The sequence below is a fragment of the Prionailurus viverrinus genome, chromosome D4 (genome assembly GCF_022837055.1).
Source record: "Prionailurus viverrinus isolate Anna chromosome D4, UM_Priviv_1.0, whole genome shotgun sequence".
NCBI lineage: Eukaryota > Metazoa > Chordata > Mammalia > Carnivora > Felidae > Prionailurus > Prionailurus viverrinus.
The window spans coordinates 15,147,569-15,169,586 of record NC_062573.1 but is presented as its reverse complement, the minus strand read 5'-3'; the positions used below and the strand labels follow the sequence as shown (position 1 = coordinate 15,169,586).

The following is a 22,018-nucleotide window of genomic DNA, read 5'->3' as shown; positions in this document are numbered from 1 at the left end:
TTTACCACTCCCTCAAACACTGTAAGGATCTACAAAACTTAAACTCTAATCACTCTGTTTTAAACTTACGTTATTGTAACAATACATTTTAATTCTTTAACCATACAAGTATTATTTATTATTTATGTTATTACTAATTATTATAAATACATTAATTGATTTCTGTTCTTAATTTACCAGTGTTTTTGTGGGTTTTGTGTGTGTGTGTGTGTGTGTGTGTGTGTGTGTGTGTGTTTTGTTTGTTTTAGTCTTTTTCGTTTTAATGTCTTCTTGCATTTCTGACCTTCCATCTGGGAACAGTTCTTTGAATAAATAAGGCATAAGGGGTGCCTGGATGGGTCAGTCAGTTAAGTGTCTGACTTTGGCTCAGGTTATGAACTCTCCTGAGTTTGAGCCCTGCATCGGGCTCTGGGCTGACAGTGCAGAGCCTGCTTGGATCCTCTGTCTCCCTTTATCTCTTCCCCCTTCCTCTGCTTCGTGTGTGCTCTCCCTCTCCTCAAAAATGAGTAAGCATTTAAAAAAAATTTTTATTAGGGGCACCTGGGTGGCTCGGTCGGTTGGGCGTCCGACTTTGGCTCAGGTCATGATCTCGCGGTCTGTGAGTTCAAGCCCCGCATCGTGCTCTGTGCTGACAGCTCAGAGCCTGGAGCTTGTTTCGGATTCTGTGTCTCCCTCTGTCTCTGACCCTCCCCTGTTCATGCTCTGTCTCTCTCTGTCTCAAAAATAAATAAATATTGAAAAAAAAAATTTTTATTAAAAAAAAATTTTTTTTTTAACATTTATTATTGAGAGACAGAGAGACACAGAGCATGAGCAGGGGAGGGGTAGAGAGAGGGGGAGACACAGAATCTGAAGTAGGCTCCAGGCTCTGAGCTGTCAGCATAGAGCCCGACACAGACCTTGAACTCAAAAACTGCGAGATCATGACCTGAGCCGAAGTTGGTCACTTAACCAACTGAGCCACTCAGGTGCCCCCAAATGAGTAAACATTAAAAAAAGTAATAATAAGGCATGAAAAAAAATAAAAGTCTCTGGATTGGAGAGAAAGAAACAATGCTGTCATTATTTGCAGTTGATATTATATAGAAAACCAAAATAATATATATTACTAAGTTATTAGATTTAATAAGAGTTTAACAAATTTTCAGGATACAAGTCAGTGAAAAGAATCACATATCTACATAAAGCAAAAACTGCAAGTAATACAGTACATTAGCAGTAAAAATCAGAAGTCCCAAATCTAAGATATGGGCTGTATACCACAGGACAAATAATCTATATTCTTGAGCAAATAAATGTCATAAATAAAATGGAAGGAGAGCTGTTACAGACTAAAAGAAACTTATAGCAACTAAATGCAGTGTGAGGTCCTTAGAAGATCCTGATTTGATCAAACCAACTGTAAAAAGACATTTTTGAGATAGTTATGGCTTTGAAAATGGATAAGTAGTAGATGATGTTGAGGAATTACTGTTAATTTTCTTAGTCGTGATAATGGGGGCACCTGGGTGGCTCAGTTAAGTGTCTGACTCTTGATTTCAGCTCAGGTCGTGATCTCACAGTCATGAGATCAAGCCCTGCATTGAGCTCCATGCTGGGTGTAGAACCTGCTTAAGATTCTCTTCCAAGGGGCGCCTGGATGGTTCAGTCAGTTAAACATCTGACTTCAGATCAGGTCATGATCTCATGGTTTATGGGTTCGAGCCCCACGTCTGGATCTGTGCTGACAGCTCAGAGCTTGGAGCCTGCTTCGGATTCTGTGTCTCCCTCTCTTTTTCTGCCCCTCACCCACTTGCACTCTGTCTCTCTCAAAAAAATAGAAATGAAAAAATTATTAAAAAAAAAAAGATTCTCTCTTCCTCTCCCCCTTTTTCTGGCATGTGAGTGTGTGTGCACTATCTCTATCTCTCAAAAAAATAAATATACAAATTTTCTTAGTCATAATGATATCACGTAAAAAGAGATACACTATAAAGCATTTATAGGTGAAATTATATGACCTCTGAGATTTGCTTCCTGATAATCACTTTCAAAATTTTGATAATTGATGCATTGTTAAACATGAGATCTTACAGTATTTCTTTAAGACTTACTTGAAAATTTCATAATAAAAATTTTATAGTGGTCTTTAAGTGTTTTTGCCTGGATTGTTTATTAGTTGCAAGGGAAAGAATAGTAATTAATAATGGAGATATCTAGTAACACAATGATTGGATGATCAAAATTAATATTACCAGTAAGTATAGATAAGCATTGTGTGAAGTAGAGAACAATATCATGTTCGTTGATTGGAGCACTCAGGGTCATCTAGTTCTTTCCAATTGAAATATAGGTTCAATAAAATTTCTTATCAAAATCCCAACTGATTTGCTTACACAGTTAGATAAGCTGATTCTAAAACAATTTGTAGGAAAGCAAAGATCCAAAGATAGCCAGGAAACTCTTGAGGAAGAACAAACTGAAAATATTTGCCTTATCAGTTATCAAGACCGATAAAGCTATTGCAATTAAGACAGTGCTGTCTGGGCACCTGGGTGGCTCAGTCCGTTAAGCATCTTACTCTTGGTTGCAGCTCAGGCCATGATCTTACAGTTTGTGAGATTAAGCCCTTAGTCTGCCTCCATGCTGATAGTGGGAAGCCTACCTGGGATTCTCTCTCTCTGCCCCTCACCTGCTTATGCTGTCCCTCCCTGCCTCTCTTTTGCTCTCTCAAAATAAATAAACATTTAAAAACAAAACAAAACACTGAGAGGGGGTGCCTGGGTGGCTCAGTCAGTTGAATGTCTTGATTTCAGCTTGATCCATGATCTCACAGTCCTGAGAGCAAGCCCTGCATAGAGCTCTGCACTGGGCATGGAGCCTGCTTGGGATTCTCTCTCTCCCTCTCTCTGTGCCCCTCCCCTGCTTGTGTGCTCTCTCTCAAAAATAAATAAACATTTAAAAACAACAGCAACAACAAAAATAAAGAAAAAATAAAACAACAACACCACAGTGAGGGGTGCATGGATGGCTCAGTTGGTTGAGCATTTGACTTGATTTTGGCTCAGATCATGTTCCCAGTGTCCTGGAATCAAGCCCTGTGTCAGGCTCCATGCTTCAGTTAAGTGGAGCCCACTTCAGAGTCTCTCTTTCTCCCTCTGCCCTTCTTCCCCACTCACATGTTCTCTTTCTCTAAAAATAAATAAGTAAATAAAATAAAATAAATAAATAAATAAATAAATAAATAAATAAATAAATAAATAAAAACACTGAGGTACCATTTCATGTTTACCAAATTGGCAGAAATTTTGAATGTCTGACATTAAGGCTTGGAAGATATGGGAACTTTTATGGGAACTTTCATACATTGCTGCATATATTGCTGCTAGTAGGAGTATTAACCTCTTTGGAAAGATGTTTAGCATTATTTGGGAAAGCTGAACTTCAAAGTGGATTTCAGTTACCCATTGCTATATAACCAGTGACTCTAAAACATAATGGTTTAAAATAACAGTGATTTTTTTTTTTTTTTTAATCCACAGTTCTTGGGTTAACTGGGTTCTTCTGTTCTCCATAGTATATGTTGAGGTCATTTATATGGTTGTATGTAGCTGAGTCCTTGGCTGGGCCTGAAACATCGTAGATGGCCTCTCACCCTCCAGGATTTGGCCTGTCATCGTTTGGTAATCTGTCCCTCTGCATCATGGCATCTGGCTACCAAGAGAGAGACAGTGAAAGCTGCCAGCTATCTTACAGTGTGGGGTTGGGAATCTCAGAATATCACTTCCATCATATTCTGTTGCTCAGAAAAAGCCATAAAGCTAATCCAGACTCAAAGGGAAAAAATACATTCCTCTTCTTTTTTTTTTTTTTTTTTAAGTTTATTTATTTTGAGAGAAAGAGAGCACAAGCAGGGCAAGGGCTGAGACAGAGAGAGAGAGAGAATATCCCAAGCAGGCTCTGCACTGTCCTTGTGGAGCCTGATTTGAGTCTGGAACCCACAAATGGCAAGATTGTAACCTGATTAAGGGCCCACCCTACTCCAATAATGACCTCATCTTTTTTTGTTTTTTTTAAGTTTACTTATTTTGAGATAGAACCAGTGGGGAAAAGGCAGAGAGGAGAGAGAGAGGGGGACAGAGGATCCAAAGTGGGCTCTACTGACAGCAGAGATCCTGGTGCAGGGCTCAAACCCACAAACCATGAGATCATGACCTGAGCTGAGATGCTCAACCGACTGAGCCACCTAGATGCCCCCAATATGACCTCATCTTAACTAATTACATCTGCAACAATCCTGTTTCTAAATAAGTTCACATTCTGGGGTACTAGAGGTTAGGACTTTAACATACACTTAGGTAGATACAATTCAATCCACAGCAGGGAGGTAAAGTTTGGCTTCATTGAGGTTTAAAGTTAGTGTTTGCTATCATCAAATTGATCGTAAAACATTTGGCTGTAAAAACTGTTTTTAGCTTTAGGACTATGCACAAACAGGTGGAGGGTTGGATTTGGCTCATGGCTTAGACACATTTATGTTGGTATTAGAAATCATAAAAAACAGGAATAAGTAATCCTATGTAAAGTAGTTGTTACTTTGTGGGTAGGAAAGAAAGGAGGAGGATAGAATTAGAGGAGTAGACCAATGGCTTCTGGAGTATTGGTAATATTCTATTTCTCTTTCTTGCAATTCATATTATTTTGTTCTTTATATACATTAGTTTATGTGCTTTTTGTATGTTTGCTGTATTTCACTAAAAATAGTCACCACCTCTCTGTCTCTTCCCCTCTTCTCCACCCCGCTTCTTTCTTATCAAACTGGTTATTCATGATATTAAAACCCTTCCCATGTTCAAAACATGTTAACATTGTTAACAAACATGCTAATCTTTGGGTACTGTCCCCTTTTCTCTTTGTCATCGTCACTTCCACTGTATTCTCTTCATCCTTCTCCTTAGGCAAGCTTTTTATATGCATTTAGAAAATAAATAGGGGAGTGGTTTTCCTCCCTATTCCCTGACTTTATTTCCTTTTATTTATTTGATTTTATTAAAATTTTTTTCAGAGAGAAAGAGAGAGAGCATGAGTGGGGGAGAGGGGCAGAGGGCAAGAGAGAGAATTTTAGGCAAGCTGCACGCTCAGCATGGAGCCGAATGTGGGGCTTGATCCCACGACCTGTGGATCATGACTTGAGCTGAAATCAAGAGTCAGACACTCGTGTCGCCTGGGTGGCTCAGTCGGTTAGGCGTCTGACTTCAGCTTGGGTCTCGATCTCACAGTTCATGAGTTGGAGGCCCGCGTCGGGCTCTGTGCTGACAGCTCAGAGCCTGGAGCCTGCTACAAATTCTGTGTCTCCCTCTCTCTCTGCCCCTCCCTCATTTGTTCTCTGTCTCTCAAAAATAATAAACATTAAAAGATTAAAAAAAAAAAGAGACACTCAACAGACTGAGCTACCTAGACACGCCCTACCTGATTTTATTTTAGATGTTTCCTTCCCGCCTAACACCTAAGTAAATAGAAAGTTTAAAGTTAAGACAGATGGGGGTGCCTGGGTGGCTCAACCAGTTAAGTGTCTGACTCTTAATTTTGGCTCAGATCATGATCTCACAGTTCATGAGATCGAGCTCTGCACTGACAGCACGGAGCCTGCTTGGGATTCTCTCACTCCCTCTCTCTCTCTCTGCCCCTCCCCCACTCATGTTCACATGCACCTGCGCTCTCTCTCAAAATAAATAAACTTAACAAAAAAAAGTTATGGTAGATGAATGTAAAGATGAATGGGCACTGAGAACTTTCCTCAGTACAGTTGGGTCAGAGAATTTCCATCAGTACTCTGAGCTCTCTGCCAGTCTCTTAGGTTTGTTTGTTTAACTTTATTGAGATGTGATTCACCTACCACACAATTCATCCTTTTAAAGTATACTATTCAATGTTTTTTAGTAAATTAACAGACTTGTGCAACCAACACCACAATTTTTAAAACCTTTTTATCATCTTCAGAAGAGACCCCACACCCCTCAGCTCTCAACTCCCAACTACTCCTGCCCCCAGCCCTAGGCAACCACTGTCCTCATGTGTCAATAGATTTGCCTGTTCTGGACATTTCATATAAATGGAATCATACAATGTGTGGTCCTTTGTGACTAGCTTCTTTCACTTGCATAATATTCTCAAGGTTCACCTATTTAGCACGGATCAGTACTTACTTCCTTTTTACTGTTGAATTTATTCCACTGTATGGATATGCTGCAGTTTATCCATTCATCAGTTGATGGATATTTACATTGTTTCCACTCTGGCTATTAGGAGCAATGATGAGCATCCATTATACAATTATTTGCTTTCAGGTAATTTCCTTTTTTTTTTTTTTAAATGTTTATTTATTTATTTTGAGAGAGCATGAGTAGGAGAGGGGCAGAGAGAGAGGGAGAGAGAGAGAATGCTGTCAGTGCAGACCCTGATGCGGGGCTTGAAGTCACAAACCCTGAGATCATGACCTGAGCCAAAATTAAGAGTTGGATGTTTAACCCAGACACCCCCAGATAATTTCTTTTAAGTGGGTTTGTATTCATTGTAGAAAATTTGAAAAATCCTGAAAAATATAAAAATATAAAATTTGTTCACAATACCACCACTCAAAAATAAGCTTTGTTAACACTTTTTCTGTGGGGAAAAAAAATACATGTCTATATAGGTTAATAATTCCTTATTTCTTAAGATTTACTTGTATCTGAGCAGATTTTGATTGCCAAATCATATCAAGACTGGCCAAAAGCCGTTATAATATTACAGCAGTGGCAATATCACAGAATTATTAGCTATCAGGGAGGGAAGGAGGAAGGTTCAGAGAAAGTTTCAGAAGGGGAAACATACGTATGTGAAATATGCAGAAGTTCCTGTTACTAATAAGTAATTAAAACATTGAGCTTCTTATAAGGTCATATTTGTTCTGTTGTAGGAAGCTAGCAGGATGTACAGTTTTTATCACAGGTGCCAGCCGTGGCATTGGCAAAGCTATTGCGTTGAAAGCAGCAAAGGATGGAGCAAACATTGTCATTGCTGCGAAGACCACCCAAGCACACCCCAAACTCCCAGGCACAATCTATACTGCTGCTGAAGAAAGTGAGTGAATGTGACAGTGCCATTTCATGAAATGTCCTAACCATGGTTTCAATACATAGAGAATTTACTGGAGAGTTTAATTGTAGCTATTGGAAAGGTGCCCTAAAATCATTTTATCTGGTTAAAGAAGTATCTTGTCAGCTGAGGGCAGTGATTCAGAAACTTTTTTTCCCATCACTTTTGAGCGATGTGAGAGACTCCCATTAAAAATCATGTCTCTTGAGGGCAGTTGTTCTTGGATCTACGCAGAAAAGGGGGGAGTGGAAATGGAGAGGTGGATGATGTGAGCACTTCGAGAAAGCTCTCCATGTTATTTATTCTCTGTGCCATTTGAAAGTCATTATCTTAATACTTTCAGTTCACAGTTATCAAGTGCTTATATTCAAGGCATTGTGCTAGACACAGTACCGGGAGGGAGGGCTTAAAATTCAACTTTGGTTAATAATGCTAGTTTTGTTAGTCATGTTTATAGCATTGTGGTTATGTTAGGGGAACACATATGAGTGAAATGATGCCTGAGATTTGTTTTAAAATACATACCAGCCAAAAACAAAACAGGATCGGGGGTAGAAAAATTAAACAACTCAAACACCTGGCAAAGCATTAATAATCAATAAGTGATAGATTCATGGTAGTTTATTATACTCTTCTTTGTGTTGTATATTTTTTGTGAAATTTTTCATAATAAAGGTTTTTTAAATTATCTTCCCTTTTTTTCTTTTTAATAGGATATTTTTTACTTGCCCCCCCTTTTTTTTTAAGAGAGAGAGAGAGAGAGAGAGCAGGGGGAGGAGACAGAGAAGGAGAGAGAGAAACCCAAGCAGGCTCCTCACTGTCAGTTCAGAAGGGCTCTAAATCAGGAACCATGAGTTCATGACCTGAGCTGAAATCAAGAGGCAGATGCTTAACCGACTGAGCCATACAGGCACCCCCTTTTTTTTGTTTTTTAATAGAGTTGGCTTTTCTAATCTGAGGCTGGATATGGGTTAGTCAGTCTGTCCGACTGTAGGGTAGAATCACTAGTAGTTCTAAGACATATCTATATTGATTTTCTGAAAATAGGATACTTATTTTGATTCATATCAGAATGGAAAGTTTAGTATTTGAATGCCTCAATGCTTTGTTTTTGTTTATTTATTCTTTGTAGTCGAAGCAGCTGGAGGAAAGGCCTTGCCATGTGCTGTTGATGTGAGAGATGAACAGCAAATCAATAATGCTGTGGAGAAAGCAGTGGAGCAATTTGGAGGTAGTGCCTTAATTCTGAAATAATTATTGAATACTGTAACTATAATTTAAATTAAAAAATTTTTTTTTTAATTTTCTAAGTCATTGAAGGATCACCAGGTAGGAGTATTTGGTTATGTAGAAATGCAGCTTAAAACCATCTGATGACTTTTTTTATTGCTAAAAATTATTTTGAATAATATAACAAATTTACCATTCAATATAAAGTTAGGCCCTTGACAATACATATGTCTAATCAATGAGCTTCCCAGATCCTGTCTTCTTGCTTCTCCTTGATTAATGTAGCCTATCATTTGATGACTCTTTGGTATTTATTGGATAAAGTGTAGATAACTTACTGACATTCAAGGTATTTCGCATTCTGATCTCAACAGACTTTTTTTGGTTCCTTTTTTTTTTTTTTAATACCCCTGTGTAAATGCTTTACTCCTGCCCAGATAGTTTACTTCCATATCCTTGCCTTAAGATTTTGTCTCTTTTCCTCTTCCTGAGGCTTCTCTAGTGCCCACCTCTCCATCTCCAATCCTGCCTGAAATGCTCCCTTCTCTATCTTTTGAAATCCCACCTTTCTGTGGTTAAATCTTACCTTCTTCCTGACCTTGCCGACTTATCAGAAGTGTATTTTTCTTTCTCTGAATTCCTAAATCATTCCTTTGATCCTTCTCTTGTACTGCTTTAGATCTTAGTGGGTTTTTTCCTCCTCAGTTAGTTTACAAGCTCCTAGAAGGCAGGTGTTGGGGATTGAGCTAAGGCTTTGAAGGTATTATAGCAAGGCACCTGGCCATGTCCAAATCCTGCCCAAACCATTATCACTCTTCCCTGTCCCCCATAGTATTCCAGAGACTGTATGTATATGTGAAAGATAATTGACAACAAGGTAATTGAAACAAGATAATATTTTATTGTTAGCATGGCTTGTGCTTATAACCTTCGGTGCAGAGCACTGTGTTATAAAGGATCAGAACACAGCTTTGGCTCAAGTGGGGCCTCTATCTTTAAATCCTAAGTCTTAACCCCTACCTGGCAAAGTAATGTCAATGCCTATGTGAGAAGAAGAAAGAGAATGCAAAATTATTGGTTTTATTTATTTATTTCTTACTGATAGGGACACATGTGGAAGAGAAAGGAGAGGAAGCCACGTTCATGTGCAGGACCTTTTATCTAAAATAACTTCACCTGGTAGTAAAAGTAGCCAATTAGTGCTAATTAAGATTTGGCTTGATTAGCTTAAACATTCCTTTTTAGGGAAGAATTAAGGGAGAAAGTAGATAGTAGAAAGAGAAAGGGGGTAGACAGGAGCTTTTCCTTTCCCTATGTTCTTTTTTTTTTTTTTATGTATGTATGTATATAGAGTACACACGTGCTTGAGTGGAAGAGAAGCAAAGAGAGAGGGAGAAAGAATCCCAAGCAGGCTCCATGCTTGTTAGCACAAGGCCCAACATACGTAAGGCTGGATTTCACAAACCATGAGATCATGACCGGAGCTGAGATCAAGAGCCGGACGGTTAACTGGCTACCCAGGTGCCCCTCCTATATTTAGTTCAGTGTTAGTTTTTTCTGTTGTGTCTGTCAACTGAGGGTGAGTTTATCCTTCCTGGAGAATGAGATCATCAGAATATCAGAGAGAGCCACGACCACCTTTGTCTAAGCCCTTCCTGTCTTTATTTCTGTCTTTCTCCTGGAAAATGTCAGCAATTCAGCTCTTGTCAGTATGGTCCCAAGAAATGTAGAGACATTAGGTCAAGATAGGACAGTAGTTAAAGGTGCTTAAAAGCCATACTGTACAGGCCCAGAATTCACCCCCTGTTTGACTTCCATCTTGAATTCTAGCTGTGCGATCTATCCTGATTCACCAGAAAGACTTACACATTCTATAGTACATGACAGCATAGCACATTAATTTATGCCTGTCAAAAATGGGATGCACCTCCACTGGGCAGTATTGGGCTCCTACAGAGAAATTGAATTCTCACAAATTAATTTCTTCTTGCCACAGAGAATTTAAGGACCCACATTGAAATCTCTTCAATTTTCATACTCTGTTTTGTCCCAGCCAAAGAATTTTCACTCAGAAACATGGATGGTCTGGATTTCTTATTTAGCCATTATAGATTGTCTTCCATTGGTTCTGGGATCATTCCTTCAGCATCTTCAATGTTGGATTAATCCAGTTCTGCCAGTCATATGATCTCCTTTTCCAGGACAGAGGAAATGAAAGGAGCAAAAGGAAATCTTGGCTTCTGTGTTTTCAGATGCCAGTCGATCCATACTATTGATCTGGCATTTGTGTCCCTAAACTTAAACCCTGTTGGTAGAAATTTTCACTTAAGAGGATGTGTTTTCCATACCTTTGAGGAAGAAAAAAATCTCCCAGTATATTTTGCTACTTTTTATTGAGAGAGGTGTCTGAAACACTTTTATCTTTTTGATAAATTTATAGATTGGCAGTGGAGTTATCTCTGTTTTGAAGTCTTAAGTTTTCCTTCCTTCCTCCTTAGTATCCACTTTGATGTATTTAAATTTTTTTGCTTTCCTTTTAACTATCAGCTTCTGCTTTCCTGCCATAACAATGCACAATTAAGAGGGAACCCTTTTGGGCCACCTGGTTGGCTCAGTTGGTTAAGCATCTGACTTCGGCTCAGGTCATAATCTCGGGTGAGCTCCAGCCCCGTCTCAGGTGAACACGAGCCCCACTTCTCTCTTGCTCTCTACCCCTCATGGGATTCTCTCTCTCTCCTTCTCTCTCTCTTTCAAAAAAAAAAAAAAAAAAAAAAGAGGGAGCTCTGTTCAACCACTCAGCTGCTCTCTCATAATTATGGTGGATGCCACACTTATAAGAGATGACCTCTAAGATGCTCCTTCCCCCCCCCCCCCGTGTTTGTTTGTTTGTTTGTTTTTTTTCCACAAAGATCCCACGCCTGTAGTTTTTATTTGTTTGGTTTTAGTTGCATACTGTGGTTGCTACTATTGTGGCCTTCTGTTTTGGAATTCTGTAGGCCTGTGAATTCTGCCTGTTGGGAAGACCTTACCTTTTCCTGATATTTCTCTGTGCTGGAGAGTTGTCTTTAACAAAGTCCTGAGCAGTTGATAATGCTTTCAAACCTGTGCCCTCAGGGTTCTCTACCACAGGGTGCTCCCTAACACCTTGCTTTCCCTCACCTTGAGTTGTCCAAGCCTTGAGTAAATTATGCTATTTCATAAACCACAGAAACATTCTTTCCTGCTACTTTTTTTCTTCTGCAGCTGGCGTATATATGCTGTTTGTGTATTATTTTTCACTGTTCCCTAATCCATTTTAATTTGGGCCTTTGGAATTTAGAAATTTTAACCTACATCTTGATTGGAGCCATTTTTTTTTCTTTAGCATTGGCAAGTCAAATACAGCTTACCACATCAGTATATTTTTGTTCCTCATTTCCTTTCTTTGCCTGTGGGCCCAGATGTTTGTTCTGCTAACATACTTGTCATTTGTTGTCACATAGTGAGAGAGATGAAGTCAATAAAGTCTGGATTTGCTTAAGGAATCTATTGACTGGTTAACCCCTGCTACCTTCATCTCTCTGAAGAGGGTAATTCTATGCAAGTGGTGTATATACTCCTCAGTCCAGTGTTTCACTCAGATGTACACTCATTTTTCTTTGCTCCCACCTGGCTGCTTCTTTAGTGAGTATCATCTTTCTTGCCTCTTAGGCCCTAGCCTTATATAGAATAGCCACTCCATGATTATCTTTGATGTGGTTGAGTAGCTCATAGCTTTGTGGAATGAGAAGCATATCCTATATTTAAAAATTCTTTTCATAGGGGAATGCCTGGGTGGCTCAGTTGGTTAAGCTTCTGTCGGCTCAGGTCATGATCTCATGGTCCATGAGTTCGAGCCCCGTGTCAGGCTCTGCCCTGACAGCTCAGAGCCTGGAGCCTGCTTCGGATTCTGTGTCTCCCTTTCTCTCTGCCCTTTCCCTGTTCGTGCTCTGTCTCTCTCTCTCAAAAATAAAAATTAAAAAAAAAAATTAAGGGTGCCTGGGTGCCTCGGTTAAGCGTTCTACTTCAGTTCAGGTCATGATCTCCTGGTTCATGGGTTCGAGGCCCATGTTGGACTCTGTGCTGACAGCTCAGAGCCTGGAGCCTACTTCAAATTCTGTGTCTCCCTCTCTCACTGCCCCTCACCTGCTGGTGCTGTCTCTCTCTCTCTTCCTCTCTCTCTCAAAAAAAATAAAACATTAATAAAAAAAAAGAAAAAACTTTTTTTCACAGGTCTTTACTCTTTGTGAAGGCAGCCATCATTATGTTCCTTCTAGAAAGTTGGTAGTCACAGGGCCTGGTACTTGTCTCAGATATCCAGGTGATTTACTTGAGTTTGAGTTTTGTTATAATGAAGGTATAAAATGTAATGTAGTTGAGTCTAAAGTTATTCTAAGGACACATTTTAAGAAAACATTAGCAACACAAACTGTATACAAAAAGATGTAGAAATTGGGGAATGAGGATGTGATCAAAATGTTATAGTGTTACTATATATGAAGAAAGGGTGCTTAAGACAAAAATGTTTTAGTGAGTATGATAGACTTATTTAAGCCATTATCCACATATTGTGAGAGAGGAGCATAGGAAAGTTAAGAGGATAACAAATAATGTTTATTGCAACAGTATAACCCCAGCAGTAGAAGTTATGATATTCTATTTGATGGAATATTAAGTGTCCTTTAAAAAGAACTATGAATCATGTAGAAACAGAGAAGGTTTAAGATACTTCTGTATTTTACCATTTTCATTTAACATTATTTAACTAAAACTTATAATTAAACTTATAAACAAAATATGTTACATATAGAGGAACTGGACAGAATATACATAAATAACTGTTATTCTAAATTAATTTTATTTTGTGTATGAATTATTAAAACAAATTTGATATACTTTGATGATTTACCTAGAATTGAAAATTCACTCTAGGTCTTTTTTCTTTTCCCAGTTCTCAAGACCAGGAAGGACCTCTTTTATTTAAGTGAGGGTCTTAGGAGGGAGGTCAGTGAGCTTGGAAGGAGGACAGGCCTTGGAAAGATGCTAGAGAGAAGGGAGAACTTTAAGGAAGTTAACCTAAGGTTCCTGGAGGCAAGGAGGGAAGACCAGGAGGTAAGAGAACAAATAAGAATGAAAGCCACAAATCACTGAGGACTAAGCCTTCTTACAGTTTCACGCGAAGCTCTGGCTATTGGCTATCTCCATTGTGCCGGTGAAAATACTTGGGTGTTTTAACACAGCTATTGAGTCTTGCATTGGCGTATTGGTCAGTCATATTATCTAAAAGAAGTATTTGTGAACCAACTTAGGGTTCAACTATATAGTGTAAATGTTATTTCTTTTTGTTACAAAGTTTAAATTGCATTAATAGGAAGTTGATTATTTGAAAACAGGAATTGATATTTTGGTGAATAATGCCAGTGCCATTAGCTTGACCAACACATTGGAAACGCCTATGAAGAGAGTGGATTTGATGATGAATGTCAACACCAGAGGCACCTATCTGACGTAAGTTAGAGTTGTTGGGGAGAACATTGCAATGTTTTCTCAGAGAACTAATTGTAAACAGATTTGAACCAGATCAGCAATACAATTTAAAACCTAGTCACTTGTTACAAAGGCCTAAAAGTGCTCCAAGCTGGTAGATGGTATTTTAAACAGTTTTATTCAGAGCTCCTTTTCTCTGTGAATCTAATAAAGTCTAAAGTATAGCCCAAGTATTTTCAAACATTTGCATGAATAAATATATACATGCATACCAAGTCTTCTGATTATTCAAGCTAGCAATCACCTTTCCTTCCTCTGAAAAACCCGAGGTTTTAGTTATATAAGTAAGAAGCCTGTTAAGACTCACATTTTTTTTCATTTTTATTAAATTTTTAATTTTAATTCCAGTATAGTTAACATAGAGTGTTATATTTATTAGCTTCAGGTGTCTGTGAATCACATTTTATGTAACAAAGGCTAATGCTATCTTGGGGATTATCAGGGGCAATACAAAATACAGAATGAAAGCAAATGTAGTCGTGATCTGTTCTGGATGGGTCAGACAGCCCACTCTTGTTTGTTCCTTTTTTTTCTGTTTATTTACCCTGAGGTTCTACCATTTTTTTTTCATGTGGACACAAGGATAGATCAATATAGAACTTGTTGGTCTGCCTTCTAGGTGTCTCATATGTATCTGCCTTACATGTACACACAAAATAGGTTGTTAGGACCTTGGGCTTTGGCGTTAAACTCCTTTGAGTAGGATTCAAGTCCTACTTCCCACCCTTTCTGATGTGCTATCTCATAACTTTGTGCAAGCAACTTCTTGCAGATTCTGTTTCCTCGTTTGTAAGACGGGGATGATAAAATCACAGGATTCGTTGTGAGGGTTGAACGTAAAGTTTGTTAATAGTCTTGAACTTTTCTCTCAGATGTGTTTTGTTGGGTATGCAAAACTAGGCCTTGACCATTTTAAAAAGTTTGTTTTTACTAGCTACTTTGCTAGTTGAGAATTTTATTAGTTGCCTATATGAAAAAGATTAGATTTACACAAAGATCCAGATTTCTGGCTTTTTATTGAAACATTAGAAAATGTGGCCACACATACTCATGTGGCAACCTTGAGCTGCTGTAGCTGAGTGAGAGTATTAGCTGCCTCAGTAGATGGCATGAGTGTGCTGTCTTTTGGATGCTGAGGACAGGCTTAAAGGTTGCCATTTTTATTGTTGTACTTGCCTTGCTGTTTTTCTTAAAGAGGGAAATAAAATATTTCTCATACCCATGTGTCTGTCTAAAGTGGGAAAATGAGACATATGCCCAGGAGGACCATATGTTGAAAAAAAATGCATTAGAGTTTACTACTTTGTGGATGCGGCACATATTTCTGTAAATTCAATATGCAAGATATTATCTCTCTTGAATGGAAAGTGTAGTGAATCAAATCCTAGTAAGAACTATGGCGAAGATATAGAAGAGATTGTGGTGAAAAACTTAATGAACTAGAAAAAGGACTAACATTTCAATAGGATTTGTGTTTATTTTCAGCTAAAATAAGCATTGCAGCTCTGTGATGTAGTCATATGTTACATGAAGAAATTATCTGGGCATCAAAATCTTTTACAGATGGTAACTTTGTGAAAGAATTTTGATTAAATATAAACATTCATTTAAAAAGCATTTAGAAAGTATAATCTAACCAGGAATACTGTTGCTCAGCATGTTGAATTAAGGCTTAGAAGGAAACGATTTGTGAAAAGTTAAATCATTTGTGGCAGTTTCAATTGTAGACGATGAAGCCACAGATATAAATACTCCACTCACCAAATTTTATTTATTTAAGGGATCAAGAGAATTTTGAGGTGATTAAGATTTTTTTAGACTAGTATCCATGACATGAGCATGGAAATGACTTGTTAAGTGTTGAGAAACGTCTTAGGAAGTTTAATATAGATTTGTCAAAATTTTAGTAACCATAACTATAGATAACGCTATTGTGATGGTCGTTGTTAACTTTAAGCCCGAATGGTCAGTGTTAATTTTAGACTTACTAAACTAATGTAGAAATGTTTCACAGAGATGCAAAAGATAATTTTGTTCATTGTATTATTCATTAGGAATTGCTTTTGCTAAAAAGTTAAAAATGGACTATGTTATGAGTTTTAAGAACCACATACACTTCCACGGTTTCAACCACACAGTTAGTTAGATGCTTTACTCATGTGAGCTACAAACATGATTGTCTGCTCTGTGATGAGATTATGTGGCAATGGTGTATTGTTGAAGACATTTTGGCTTTAATTTGAAAGAAATCAACTCTTTTTTTATTTAAACGTTTTTTAATGTTTATTTTCGAGAGAGACACACACACACAGAAAGAGAGAGACAGAGCATGAGTGGGGGAGGGGCAGAAAGCGAGGGAGACACAGAATCAGAAGCAGGCTCCAGGCTCCCAGCTGTCAGCACAGAGGATGATGCAGGGCTTGAAGTCACGAACTGTGAGATCATGTCCTGAGCCAAAGTTGGATGCTTAACCGACTGAGCCACCCAGGCATCCCAGAAATCAACTTTTTACCACCCATGATAAAATTCCCAACTCAATTCCTATAGAAAGATTGGATCAAAGACAGTTTTTTCAGTTGATATTATGACTTATGTAAACACAAATGTTTGATTGTCATTGATCATTCCTTGTGAAATTACGTCTTTGGAAAACATTTGGCAAGAGCAATCTGGCCCGTTTCCTATACCATGGTCATTTTCTAAACGTGAAAATGATGGCCTAAACTACATTCTTGCAATTGTAGATTTGAAGGTTCAGTTCAAAAGAAAACAAAAAAAACCAGTTTTCAAACTATAAGATAGTGAACTAACCTTGTTCAGCTACCTTTTTCAATGAATACTACTTGTGTAGTTGAAGAACCACAAATGGAACGTGTAAGCCATATGGCACTAAGGTACTCAAAACTAAATATGAGTACATTGAAATAGCAGATCTACAAATATCTCAGGAATAGATACCCTAAAATATAAACCCTTTTTTAAAATAAAGATTCTATTTATTGTTGAAAGTTCCTCCATTTAGGAACAGCTGTTTTTTTTATTTAATTTTTAATTTTTATTTTTGTTTGAAGTAGGCTCCATGCCCAGCATGGGGCTTGAACTCACAACCCTGAGTTCAAGGGTCACATGCTCTACTGACTGAGCCAGACAGACGCCCCTGGAACAGCTATTTTTAAAATAAAACTAAATATTTTTCCAGTTAAAGGCATATTGCAATGCTGAATGAAAGACTTGACATTGGCCTTTGGACCAGAGAAAAGGTGTCAGGTTTTTGGTCCTCTGTGGAAGGTGAAAAAGAGAAATTTGATAATGAAATATTTCCATTTTATTTTGTTTTATTTTTTATTTTGTGACACCCATTTATTCATGGAGGGAAGGTATAGATTGTTTTCTCAGGCAAGCCTGAGGATCATTTTGAGGGAGAGAGTGGGGGGCAAGGCCCAAAGAACTCACCTGTTTGGAAGTTTCAGCAAGGATCTAAAAGTGTTTCCTGATCCCTGGCATGCAGGACCCTGTGGCCTGTGACTTGTGTTGTAAAGGTTTAGAGAAACAGGGTTGGAAGGCAGAGAGGGGATAGAAGGCAGACCCTTAATTTATATTTTTAAGTTTCAATGAAATATTTAACCTCAGGTGTTATATGTGTTGGTATCATGTTAAATGCTTATAGAAATTCAGTAATAAAGTTTAATTGTAGTATTTCTGAACGGTTGATTTTTCCTGTACCCAGCTTACTTTATTCATTTACTCAAATACCCTATAGGCATTTGAGCTCATAACCCTAATTAGGTAAAATAATTCGTGTAAGAGTGGTAAGTGCAGTGCCTAGCACACAGTAAGTTTTCAGTAAGCTTAACTATTTTATTAAGCTGAAATATTAGTACCTAAGCATGGCACTAATAGTTTTTAATATGTAAGATAGGGCTTATTACTGTTAAAACTGCAGCTGATTTAGGGTCAGTAATGCTGAGGGCCAGGTAGGCAAAGTGCAGGTGGAAAGGTTTTGTCTAATAGATCAAAGGAGAAGCTCTTGTGTATAATGTAAATGAAATGAGTTCTTTACTTTTTGAGTGTACAATGTGGTCATGGTCTTATTGCCTAGAATAGATTGGAGTTTTTTTCCTCTTGAGATTTTTGAGGTGCATCTTCACTGTTTTAACGAGTATTAGCTGTAATATTGTTTGCCCCTCCCCAACTCACCCCCACAAAAGTAAAGCACCTTTGGAAAGGGAAAACAATGTGTATAAAAAAACCCTTTGGTGATATGGATTGTATTTGGTTTCTAGGCTTGAAAAGATGTAGGCTTGGGGCGCCTGGGTGGCGCAGTCGGTTAAGCGTCCGACTTCAGCCAGGTCACGATCTCGCGGTCCGTGAGTTCGAGCCCCGCGTCAGGCTCTGGGCTGATGGCTCGGAGCCTGGAGCCTGTTTCCGATGCTGTGTCTCCCTCTCTCTCTGCCCCTCCCCTGTTCATGCTCTGTTTCTCTCTGTCCCAAAAATAAATAAAAAACATTGAAAAAAAAATTAAAAAAAAAAAAAAAAGAAAAGATGTAGGCTTGAAAACAGGTAATGAGAATGTTGTACATGTTCATAAAACTAATGAGAAGAATGAACTAATTCAAAATCCTAGAGATTATTGAATGTGATACAAAACTAAAAGCTATACAACTATTAATCTACATATAGTATGTTATAGCTTAATAAATTTAAAATATTGAATCTTTTTGAACATTTTTTAAAAAATATATAAAAACTAAATATTGCTCCCAGAAGTATATTGCATTGCATATTGGTACAAATTAAATTTGGGAATGTATTGGGAGTTTTGTTATTAAACTACACTTCCAGTGTAGCAGGAATACCAACACCTACTAGGATGAAATAAGTTAGCATATGTAATAGTAATAATAGTTGTTTATTTCATGGTTAGTTATGCACTGTTTTTTTTTTTTAATGTTTTTTAATATTTATTTTTGAGAGAGAGAGAGCGTGAGTGGGGGAAGGGCAGAGAGAGAGGCAGACACAGAATCTGAAGCAACTCCAGGCTCTGAGCTGTGAGCACAGAGCCTGATGGGGGGGCTCGAACTCATGAACTATGAGATCATGACCTGAGCTGAAGTCAGATACTCAACCGATTGAACCACCCAGGCGCCCCTGTGCACTGTTTTAAGTACCTCATATTTATCATCTCATTTTAATCCTTTGGTCAGTCGTCGATGGTAGTAGGTGTTACCAGCATTTACAAATGAACTGTGAGTTAGAATATATTTTGCCTAAGATCACACAATGAAGAGGCAGAAAGAGGGTACGAACCCAGGTCTGTCTGACTTGCGTACCATGTTCTCTACTACAGTGCTGCCTGTGCTGGCTGACAAATACATTAACTTACCGAAAAGTGTGTGTGTGTGTGTGTGTGTGTGTGTGTGTGTGTGTGTGTGTGTTGGGGAGGGAGAATTGGAAGGATGTAGTTGAGGGTAGCCTCAGTTGGATTTAAGGCTAATGTACCAAGGATTTGATTATTTTCATCAAGCAGATCATGTTAGGCTAGTAAGCAAAACTTCAAAGATTGAAAATTACTGCTTTTCCTGTCTTTGTTCTAGAAAAGTGAAAACAAACAAAAAGTACACTACATTACTTACATTACATCATTACATCACTACATTACACTACATCACTACATTAGTTGCTTTGTAGAAGTAGTTTAAAATATAATTTTAGGGGCACCTGGGTAGCTCAATTGGTTAAGCATCCAACTTCAGCACAGGTCATGATCTCGTGGTCCATGGGTTCAAGCCCCACATTGGGCTCTGTGCTAACAGCTCAGAGCCTGGAGCCTGCTTCCGATTCTGTCTCCCTCTCTGTCCTTCCCCTGCTCATGTTCTGTCTCTCTCTCTCTTTCTGTCTTAAGAATAAATTTAAAAAAATTTAAATATATAATTTTTAAAAGTGGGTAAGTTGTTAGAAAGCTGTTGACTTGTGTTTTCTTTTGCTTTCAGATCTAAAGCATGTATTCCTTATTTGAAAAAGAGTAAAATTGCCCATATCCTCAATCTCAGTCCACCACTGAACCTAAATCCATTGTGGTTCAAACAGCACTGTGGTAGGTGGTTGGTTGAGGGGATGGTTTGTTTGGTTAATTTGCTTTGTATTAAGTCAGTGTATCTATGATGTGATCAAAATTTGTACATGGCATTCAACATTAAAGTTTCTGTGCAATATTGGTAGCACTTTGGAAAGTAGATTCTTCATCTTTTATCTGTAATTTAAAACGTTGAGGTATAGTTTACATTCAATAAAATGCACAGATCTTAATGGCTCAGTTTGATGAGTTTTGACAAATGTGTATACACTTGCATAACCAGTAGCCAAATTGGGATATGGATTTCCATCATTCCAGAAAGCTCCCTCCAGTCTCAGTAGGTGTGTTTTTTGTATATAACTTATTCTTCAATAAAGTTGGTTAAAAGCTATGAAGTACTTTCACTTTGGCAGCAAATTAATGATTTGAGGTGTGTATGCTAACCTATAAGAATTATGTATAGGTGCTTCCTTTAATATAGTTGCATCAGATACTTAGTCCTTTTTTGTACATAATTTACTAAAATTTGGACAGGCAATTGGAATAGAAACTCCCAGTAAAACTGAAAGAAGTTCAGTTTTAATTGACTAGATTAAACAGGTTTGCAACTTTTTGTTCTTGTTTCACTGGCAGTATAGCCATAGAAAGAAATTGGTTATACTCACAAATTAGTCCATTAATTAAATCCTATTCTTTGTGGTTTCTTTCAGCTTACACCATTGCTAAGTATGGTATGTCTATGTGTGTGCTTGGAATGGCAGAAGAATTTAAGGGTGAAATTGCAGTCAATGCATTATGGCCTAAAACAGGTATGTACTTAAAAAAATATATCCATTTATTAGATTTTCATTTATTGTCCTTGACAGTTTTGAGATGCATCTTGGGTGGGTAGGTTGAGGTGGCAAACAAGTTAAACTTTTTATTATACATACAAGGCTCTTTTCAGTCACCTTCTACCTTTGACTTGGACTACATGACTGACTTTAAAGCCAGTTACTATGCTAGAGACATCGAACATTGGGACACTTGAAGAGTTTCATTAAAGAGAGGGGCACCCGGGTGGCTCAGTCAGTTCAGTGTCCCAACTCTTGGTTTTGGCTCAGGTCATGATCCCAAGGTCATGGCTCAATCAGTAGAGCATGTGACTCTTTATCTCAGGGTTCTTTTTTTTTTTTTTTTTCAGGGTTCTAAGTTCAAGATCCACGTTAGTCATAGTTTACTTAAAAAAAAAAAAAAAGAAACTAAATGCAACAGCTACTTAGGAGATTGAATTATAGCATAAAAATGCTTTCTGGATCTACACAGAGATTGTGTTTTGAATTAAAAAAAAAAAACTAGTTGAAGGATTGAGTTGTCATTGTTAACACCTGAGTAAGTAGCTTGGACATTGAAGTGTAAGAGGTATCTCAAAATGCAGAGCAAAAACACTCTGAAGAAAAAGAAAATAGACTCACGGGACTTCCCATGTAAATATCAGGAGCCCCAGAAGGAGAAAACAAATAGAGGAAAAACAATAATTTAACTAAAAATAGAAAATGGGTGCCTGGTTGGCTCAGTCAGAAGAGCATCTGACTCCTGATCTCAGGGTCATGAGTTCAAGCCCCATGTTGGGTATAGAGATTAAATAAATACATACATACATACAATTTAAAAAAAAGAAAAAGAAAACAATTCCCTTTAGCCAAAGACTTAAATGTGTCAGTTGAAAGGTTTACCAAGTGGGAGGCTGAATTTATGGGGGGGTGGGGGGGGTGGTGGTATAGACATCTGGGAGAATCTCTGAATTTCAAGGATAAAAAGAAAATCTTGCAAGCTTTCAGGCAAAATATGTTACTTACAAAGGAAAAAGATTGCATCAATACTAGAAGGCAGTGGAATAACATCGTGGATTACTGATAGGAAGGGACCCAGTCAAGATAACATTTATTGACAAGGGGAAGATATAGGAGCATGCAAGGATATCACATTTGAGAAAAATCTAGAAGTGCTGTTAACCAAACAGCAAATCAGTCATAGTCAAGACTTTTCAACACA

At 37.9% G+C, this 22,018-nt stretch overlaps 1 protein-coding gene across 2 annotated transcripts in view; it reads left to right on the top strand.

Annotated features, from left to right (window-relative positions):
* The window catches only part of HSDL2 (hydroxysteroid dehydrogenase like 2), a 68,958-nt gene that overhangs the window by 5,296 nt on the left and 41,644 nt on the right, over nt 1-22,018 (top strand). For both annotated transcript variants that reach the window (XM_047830819.1, XM_047830818.1), the window contains exons 2-6: nt 6,938-7,101; nt 8,249-8,347; nt 13,758-13,872; nt 19,902-20,005; nt 20,695-20,793. In XM_047830819.1, coding sequence (XP_047686775.1) covers nt 6,938-7,101; nt 8,249-8,347; nt 13,758-13,872; nt 19,902-20,005; nt 20,695-20,793 — 581 coding nt within the window. The remainder of the gene's footprint in view (nt 1-6,937; nt 7,102-8,248; nt 8,348-13,757; nt 13,873-19,901; nt 20,006-20,694; nt 20,794-22,018) is intronic.